Source organism: Saimiri boliviensis, chromosome 3 (assembly GCF_048565385.1).
Source record: "Saimiri boliviensis isolate mSaiBol1 chromosome 3, mSaiBol1.pri, whole genome shotgun sequence".
NCBI lineage: Eukaryota > Metazoa > Chordata > Mammalia > Primates > Cebidae > Saimiri > Saimiri boliviensis.
This window is the reverse complement of record NC_133451.1, coordinates 134,553,215-134,562,682: the sequence shown is the minus strand read 5'-3', so window position 1 is coordinate 134,562,682 and position 9,468 is coordinate 134,553,215. Positions and strand designations below refer to the sequence as shown.

General features: G+C 39.6%; 1 protein-coding gene across 1 annotated transcript; it reads left to right on the top strand.

Annotated features, from left to right (window-relative positions):
* Positions 1–265: 265 nt before the first annotated feature.
* Positions 266–9,227, top strand: NPY2R (neuropeptide Y receptor Y2). Its single transcript, XM_074396801.1, has 2 exons — positions 266–507; positions 5,265–9,227. The coding sequence occupies exon 2, from the start codon at positions 5,313–5,315 to the stop codon at positions 6,456–6,458; it is 1,146 nt and encodes a 381-aa protein (XP_074252902.1). The 5' UTR covers positions 266–507; positions 5,265–5,312; the 3' UTR covers positions 6,459–9,227.
* Positions 9,228–9,468: the final 241 nt, after the last annotated feature.

Below are 9,468 nucleotides of genomic sequence, written 5' to 3'. Positions count from 1 at the left end.
GACAGCAGCGGCTGCACGTGGTGGTTGGGGACCCGCGAGGGGGCGCCGCCCTGGGTACGGTCCGGCTGCGCGGGCTTCCAAGCCCGGGAGGCAGCCGAGAGACCCTGGACACTGTTCCTGCTCCCTCGCCACCAAAACTTCTCCAGTTCCCTCCCCTGCAGGACCATCGCCCTGTAGCCGCTGCACCTGTTTTCTTGTCTTTAAGGGTGGGGATTGCCCCCCTCCCCACGCCCCCATCTCTGATCCTCCCACCCTCACCCGCCCACCCCGCGAGTGAGTACGGTGCCCAAGCGCGCGTGGCCGGAGAGGTCGGCTGCAGACCCGGCAGCACCAGCCGCCCAGCCGCTCCCACTGCTCCCCCTGCCTGACCGCGCAGCGCGGGCTGTCCTGGACCCTAGGAGCGGACGGAACCGGACTTGTCTTGGGGACCTTCCAGGGCCCGCTCCGGGTCTGCTGGCTCATCATCGGACAGACCGGCCGCCCACGTCTTGTTTCCGCGTCTTGGCAGTAAGTGTAATTCCTAACTGATTCACCTCCTGGGAACAAGAATATCCCTAGAGGAGCGCACGGTTCTTAAGAAGAGGAACGCGAGGGGGTCTCCATGAGTGTATGGACTTTTTCCTCCTCCTTTAGGCGGGAGGTGGAGGTTTGGAGGGTGTAATACCATCCCCATTTTCTACTTTCGTTAGATTTTCCCTTTCCGATTAAAGATTATTTACTATTTCCTTGACCTTTCTTTGAGATAGGTTATCTTTCCAGAACGGTAAGTTGTTATTGTTCCTGCCTCTTTAAAAATCAAACATTTGTCTAAAGCAGAAAGTCCTATTGGATTCTCCAAAGCTGTTCAAGAAGAGACATATTCATTTAAGCGTTTGCTCATTTTTCATCAGAAAGGCTCACCCATTGGCAGTAGCTTTTGGTGGCAGAGAAAGGAGGCACTAAAACCTTTAAGACTTTTTGGAATAGGTACACATCATTTAAAATTCAGTGACGTGAAACTGAGATGCTGTTTCCAAAGAAAGGCTTCCCATTGCCTTTGGTAAATATTTTCAACTTTCTACTGATTAGCCAAACAATCACGTCTTGTATATAGCATTCCTGAAACTTCCTTTCTTCCTTATCTTCCGCCCCCATCCCTAGAACTAATTAGTGTAGACAAATGCAGGCTTTTGATTTCTGAGATTGATTTCCGAGATATTTTTTCCTGGAAAAAATGTTCTGGAAGACATTGTGCTTGATAAGATGTCTAGCTTTACGCAGGCCAACCTGTGGCAATACTGTTGCAAAAAGCCCCCACAGATTTAAATATTGCCTCGAAGCATTAACTGGTCTCTGACACAAATAATTTGAAATTCCTTGAATCTTGGGTGGTGGGGTATTGGGGGTAGCCCTGAAACTCTTTTCCTATTCTGCAAAGAAATGTTTCTATAACAAAGTTTCTAAGGATTGCCTTATGCAGGAAAATTGTACCAGTGAAAGTTCTCTTTAAATGTCAAATAATGTAAATATCTCATTTTGCCTTATATCAAAGAGAGGTTATTCACTTGTCTGCTTGCTGTTTCCTTCGTGTGCTTTTGATGGCAATTTCCTCTGTGTACCGTTTTCCTCTTCCACTTTCCAGAAGTGCTGTCATGAAATGATGCATTTTCTGCTCTAGGGTAATGCTTTGACCTGGCTGAAGGCCAGTAGCCTGCTTAAGCAGAACTAATACTATCTATATGCGAATAGCTTGTAGATCAATAACCGTTCCAACAGAGAAGTTGTAAATAAAAGAGCTTCAAAATTTATAAAGCAAGACTGAGAAGAAAAAGCAAAGCAAGTCAAGGAATCAAGTATATTTCTAGTATCCTTCAGTCTCAGGCTTCCTCTCAATTTAGTCAGCTACTACCTCCAAACTCCAGCCTCTCGGAGTCTCTAATTCTGTACATGGCTTGTCAGGATTCAGTAACTGTACTCTGAAACCAGTCTCTTTCTTAGTTTAGGGGAAATGGTGTGGCCTTTCAAATATACACTCCAAAATTTGAATGGCTGGTTTCAGTTTTCCCTAATTACTAAGGAATGGAGGCACATGTGAAAAAAAGTTTGGGGCTTCTTTGAACATTCTATTTGAAATTTGTGCAGAGGGAGCTGGAATATATCAGTAGAGCAAACACTTGAGTACATGGAAACTCCTATGTCTCTCTGTATAGTAGGCTACTATGGAAGGGGGAGTGGTGAGAGATGGAGAGACAAGGAAAGAAGGGGAAAGAAAAGGAAAAAAAGCGAGAGAAATGGAGAGAGGGAGAGAGAGATGGAGGACCAGAAATCTTTGAGATAGAAAGTTTTTTTTTATGGGGTATACTGACAATTTAAAGATGTTATAATCAGGAATTAATTTAAGAAGATCTCAGGACAATTGTTTTTTTTTTTAAATAAGTAGTTATCTGATTAATAATCAGAAAATAAGCATATGGATGTATGTCACAGCAAAGAATCCTACATAGGTAGTTGTCTTCAGTAAAGGTAAGGATCAAAATTGTACTTTCCATTTTGCTGACATTGGTTATTCCATGAAATTGTGCTTTCCTTTGGCTTTATATTTCTTCTGCCAAATTGGAGTACCTGTAATGTACTAGACAGTGTGCTGGGGATTAAACAATGGAGGAAGAAGGTCCAGGTTCTGTCTTCAAAGAGAGTGCTGTGGGGGATAAACAAAGCAAAACAGTCACAAGGTGGCGTGTGGTACATGCGGCATTAGAAGTGAGCACAGGGGCTTGGTATACCTGAAAGGCTTCCCGGTTTAAAACAGGGAGGGCAGAGAGGCATGAGAAAGGCTCAGGTGTTGCTGAAATTGGAAGTAAGGCAGAATGACCGAAGTGGACAGCATATTTTGGGCTGTCAGGAGAGATGAGGCCAGAGTGATATGCAGGGATGAGTTCAAGAAAATCTTTGAATACTATACCAAGGAGTTAGGATTTTCTTCTACAGGCCAGTGTTGTCAACCTGTGGGTGCAGATCCTTTGGTGGGAGAGCAAATTAATGGAAGCATATATGCATGTTACTATCAGATTATGCAAAACAGAATCTATTCAAGAATGTGAAAAGGGAGGAATTTAATGCAGATAATTGGTTAAGATGAAAACCAAACAAGGGATGTTGAGAAGACCTATGGATTAGCAAGAGCAGGGGGTCATTACCGCCTCCAGCTGGATGAACATGGGGAAGAGGCAGTGTGATCAAGGTCCCCAGACCTCTGGAATCAGAATCACAATGAGTCTGTCCTGTGGAAACCACAGCTACAGAACAGCTGCAGGTGCACTGGCAAGAGCAGAGAGGGAAGAAGAGCATAGTGGCTTCTCCCTTCCTGCTGTCCTCCAACTGCCTGCAGTGCCTCCCACTGACTGAACCCAGCCAGAATCCTAATGACTTGGAGCCCAAAAATGTAGTTTCCAAGAGTCAGCCCCGCTGCGGTAAGGAGCAGAACAGAGCAGGGGAAGGGTGAGGGAAGGAGCAGGGGAGCACACAGGACCAGCCAGGCGTTGTCTGTGGGATGAATAAATATATGACTGTCCTACCAATGGGGTTAGATGCTATTAATTACAAACACATCCATTTAAAGGCTCATAAAAACAAATTCATAAATGAAGCACTGAATGAACAGTGGCAGCCTTTTGTGACTGTGAATATATTTGAAAGGTACTACGACTATGGTGTTGGGCTCTGAATGCTTTGACCGACTGAAAACAATGAAACTTACATTAGAAAATGATATATACTGTTTCAAACAATCTGGAGACATTGAGGAAAACAATATGATCACATTTGAATTTCAGAAAAAAAAATTAATAGCAGAGTAGGCATTGTCCAGTAAAATGGGAGAGCCTTTGAATAGAGATACTATCCTATTGTCTTCACCCGGCAAAAACCCTAGTTCATGACATAGGCTTTTAAATTCGTGATGAATGCAGGTTTGAAAACGTATAGTCACCAGGATGGTAAAGCCACCCTGGCATTGAGTAGACACTCGATTATTTCTGTTAGGTGAATGAATTAATAAATAAAAGCAAAAGAGTTCGGGAGGTAAGTTAGAAGATGATTAAAGTAATATGATAAGAGATTAAGAAGAATGAAACCAATGTTGTACAAATGACAAGAAAACAACAAGTGGAAGAGATATGTAAAAGCCTAGTCTGAGGGTTCTCTTAAATATGGGGGCTAACAGAGATTTTCAGAAAGTATGAAATAATATATGTTAGTTCAGAAGTTTAAGATCATTCAAAAAAGCAACTGTTCCAACCCAAGTGTCCTTAGGCCATTGAGTGGATCAAGAAAATGCAGTATGTATACACCATGGAATACTACTCAGCCATAAAAAAGAATGAAATGATGTCTTTTTCAGCAAGTTGGATGAAGCTGAAGACCATAATTCTAAGTGAAGTAACTAGGATGGAAAATCAAATACCATAGGTTCTCACTTGTAAGTATGAGCTAAGCTGTGGGTACACAAAGGCATACAGAGTGGCATAATGGACTTTAGAGACTCATAACGGAGAAGGTGGAAATGGGAGTGAGTGGTAAAAAAACTACATATGGGTACAATGTACACTACTTGGGTGATGGGTGCACTGAAATCTGATTTTACTACTATACAATTCATCTGGGCAACCAAAAACCACTTGTACCCCAAAAGCTATTGAAATTAAATTTTTAAAAAGTAACTTAACATATTTTAATACTATTAATACTAAGCTGTGTGCCAGAAATAGAATCTTCTTGGTTTATCTCAAATAATTCATAGTCCCAAAGTTCAGCCACCAGAAAATAGTTTTAATATGTTCCCCTTTCTTATACAATTTGTTGCTGTATATTTATAGATTTGAAACAGTCAAGATACTGAAGGACACTTTACTTTTTTTATCCACCTGAAAATTAATTCAATGAATTTATAGTGGTTACAAAATTCATAAAGTTTATAAATTCATCCCACTTAAAATGAAATTAATCCATTTGGTAGCATTCACTTTGAAATTATGTCTTTACTATCAGTATTATACTTTACCATCATAGCATACATTTCAGAGACCTAATTTAATTGATCCATATTTGACAACAGACTTATTAAAGGGTCCATTTTATTCAAATGTTGAATGGAGGGTATTTTGATCCCCAGTCAAAATTAAACCAGTCCATCCGTGAAATTTCTTTGCTTCGCCTTTGTGCTTTCCTCATCGCATTTGTTGTTGTTGTTGTTATTGTTGTTTTGCTTTGTTTTGTTTTCTTTTTAGGTTGTAGACTCTTGTGCTGCTTGTGGGCTAGGTGGAGCTGTACTGAAAATGGGTCCAATAGGTACAGAGGCGGACGAGAACCAGACAGTGGAAGAAATAAAGGTGGAGCAATATGGGACACAAACCACACCTAGAGGTGAACTGGCCCCTGACCCTGAGCCAGAACTTATAGATAGTACCAAGTTGATTGAGGTACAAGTTGTCCTCATATTGGCCTATTGCTCCATCATCTTGCTTGGGGTAATTGGCAACTCCTTGGTGATCCACGTGGTGATCAAATTCAAGAGCATGCGCACAGTAACCAACTTTTTCATTGCCAATCTGGCGGTGGCAGATCTTTTGGTGAATACTCTGTGTCTACCATTCACGCTTACCTACACCTTAATGGGGGAGTGGAAAATGGGTCCTGTCTTGTGTCACCTGGTGCCCTATGCCCAGGGCCTGGCAGTACAAGTATCCACAATCACCTTGACAGTAATTGCCCTGGATCGGCACAGGTGCATCGTCTACCACCTGGAGAGCAAGATCTCCAAGCAAATCAGCTTCCTGATTATTGGCTTGGCCTGGGGCATCAGTGCCCTGCTGGCAAGTCCCCTGGCCATCTTCCGGGAGTATTCACTGATTGAGATCATTCCCGACTTTGAGATTGTGGCCTGCACTGAAAAGTGGCCTGGTGAGGAGAAGAGCATCTATGGCACTGTGTACAGTCTTTCATCCTTGTTGATCCTGTATGTTCTGCCTCTGGGCATCATATCATTTTCCTACACTCGCATTTGGAGTAAACTAAAGAATCATGTCAGTCCTGGAGCTGCGAATGACCACTACCATCAGCGAAGGCAAAAAACCACCAAAATGCTGGTGTGCGTGGTGGTGGTGTTTGCGGTCAGCTGGCTGCCTCTCCACGCCTTCCAGCTTGCCGTTGACATTGACAGCCAGGTCCTGCACCTGAAGGAGTACAAACTCATCTTCACAGTGTTCCACATCATCGCCATGTGCTCCACTTTTGCCAATCCCCTTCTCTATGGCTGGATGAACAGCAATTACAGAAAGGCTTTCCTCTCGGCCTTCCGCTGTGAGCAGCGGTTGGATGCCATTCACTCTGAGGTGTCTGTGACATTCAAGTCTAAAAAGAGCCTGGAGGTCAGAAAGAACAGTGGCCCCAATGACTCTTTCACAGAGGCTACCAACGTCTAAGGAAGATAGGGTGTGAAAATGTATGGATAAATTCTGACCAGAGAGCTATAAATCTGGTTGACGGTGGCTCGCAAGTGAAAATTGATTTCCCATTTTAAAAAAGAAGAGGATCTAAATGGAAGCAACTGCTGTTTAATTCCTGGAAAACTGGCTGGGTAGAGCCTGTGTGAAAATGCCTGAATTCAAAGATAAGGCAACAAGGTGGTTTACTTAACAGTTGGTTGGGTAGTAGGTTGAATTACGAGTAAAAGTAGAAAGAAATACTTTTGTCTATTTTCCTGGAGGGAAGAAAACTTGAACAAGGAATTAGTATTACCAGCATTGCTAAGAGATGGTGGGTAAATAAGTTGACTTTCAAATCACATTAGGACCTGGACTGGGGATGCCCTGTAGTTCACTGCTCTCTGCTCAGCTGATGAAAACACCACTGAACAGAAATTTCTCCAGGGAGCCACAAGCTCTTCTTCATGGCATTTTGATTTTTTGTTCATTCTCTAGACAAAATCCATCAGGGAATGCTGCAGGTAAAGGTCACCTACTATATGAATGGTTTCAAGGAAATAAACTGAAATTTGCTATATAATTAATATTTTGACAGATGATGGGGGAATTCCTCAACACTCAGTGAGCCAATTGTTCTTAACACCCATCGCACGTTTGGTGAAAATTTCTTCAACTCTGAATCAAAAGCTGAAATTCTCAGAATTACAGGAAATGCAACCGTCATTTAATTTCTAATTTCAAGTTAACATCTGCTTTATGGAGATACTATTTAGATTACAAGCATACAACTTGATAATTTTAATCATGGTTAATTGTTATACCTTTTTGAACAGGTATAATTTCTGTTATTCCTGTTGGAGCTAAATTTGTCTACACTAAAATTTAAAGCAGATTAGAGAATAATTTTTGTGGCATGTTGTAACATTTCACAGTGTTTATAAGCTATTTTTGCATAGGTACCTAGTGTTTAAAGAACACTGCAGTGTTATTTTCTTTGAAATTCATCTTCCATGGATCCATACTAAATAAAACAATGTAGTTACATTAAAATGGACCTATCTGGTAAGATACACTAAAAACATTGTATTCATTTCATCTTGCAAATGTTGTATTTCAACCAATTTTACGTAGGTTATTTATCTTCTTTTCAAAATAATTAGCTATATTTTTGTATAACATGAATACATACATAATAAAATCATTCCTATAAATTGTAGAATAGATGTTACAGTATTTTTTATTTAATTATTTATGAATAAAATTGTTATTCCAATAGTACTTGACCAAAGATGCTTAAAAGCCTTCTATGTTTATAAAAAATAACTGAGATATTAAACTAGTCTTTAGATGCTGTTCAAGTTTCATTACAGTCATATCTTTGGTAAATATGACAAAATTTGTGAATATATTTTTAACACAAAAAAACTTCAATGTGCATATTATATATAGTTATAACATTAATTTTATGAACTGGAGAGCTTTACTTTATGAATATATTTAAAATTCATACTATAGCTTTTATTAAATTCCTTCCATGAAATATATAAAAGACTGTTTTTTAAGTGCACTGCACTGTGGAATACTGAAAAAGAATGAAAACAATATGTTTGATTAGGTGGAAGACTTTAAGAATAGAACAAAAAAATGTATATCTGTAATATATAATTGAAAGATTCATTTTTCTGTTAGACTCAGAAAAATTGTTCAAAAATAAGCTTTTTGTCTTTTAAGTAGCAGTTACTTTGCTTAAGATGCTTATAGAAAACTATGGTTAAAGATTTACCCACCCTCTTGGTGAATTCTTACACTGTAAGAAATGTATATGCTACTGTGTTACATGTTGTAGTAGTAAATTATTAGAATCCAATTAATGATTCAATTAACATGTATCTGATTCAATTCATTATGTAAATTCACTAATAAAATACCCTTTATGTAGTGACTTTTTGTTGAAATTTAAAAGTTGGGAAAATTAGAGAAATTGTGTGGAATTTTATGTGAGAGTGCTTGTCCAAGAGAAGGCAGTAAGATTAATGCAACTAAAAAAGAAAAATAAAGGTAGCTGTTCCACTGTTAGGCCAGCTCTCTTTCCATTCTGTACCTGAGCCTGAATCAATGGATCCACTCTTATAACTGCAATTACAATATATAATATGAGGATGCTTGAATCTTCATTTTTCAGACAAGAACTTTCTTCTAAACTTCAAATCTCTATCTCTACCTGCCAACAGACCACGTCCATATGGGTGTCTTACCAGCAAATCAAATCCAACATGTCTAAAACAGAACCTGCCATTTCAATGCATTCCTCCTTCCAGACCTTCTCCACGTTGTCTTCCTGTATTTCCTCTCTCAGTCATAACACTACTATGTACCTATTTCCCAAAAGCCTTACATTTTGGAATCACCCTTCACAAGTCTCTTTATCACTTTTATTTAATTAATTCCCACATCTTGTTTTAGTTCCGACATGTCTCTTTAATCAACTTACTTTTTTCTATAGACCCTTGGTCCAGGCTATGAACCAATGATGGGTTTATCCCCAGACTGCTATTATGTCTCATCTGGATTAATACAAGGGCTTCCTGATCAGTGTCTATATCTTGTTTTATTCCCATCCAATCTGACTTTAATCCACTAGCCATAGTGATTTTTCAAAAATTCAGATTTTATCAAATCACTCTTCTGATGAAAACACTTTCATGTCTCCTTATAATTCTTATAATAAACTCGGCATCTTTTTACAACCTGAAAGGTTGTTTAGAACCTGACCGTGCCTATGTTTTTTATCTCATATAGATTCTTTTTTTCACCACTAATATTTGCTGCTAGATCTTAAGCATCATGAGGGACAGGACAGGGATTGTCTTAACCACTGTGGTTTTCACAGGTACTTGCAATTCCTGACACCAAGTTAGTAGTCAATAAATATCCTTTAAGAAAATTGAGTTGATGAAGTGAAGTATATTTATTAAAGCTAAGACTTGAAGATAGAGCTGAAGGTTTG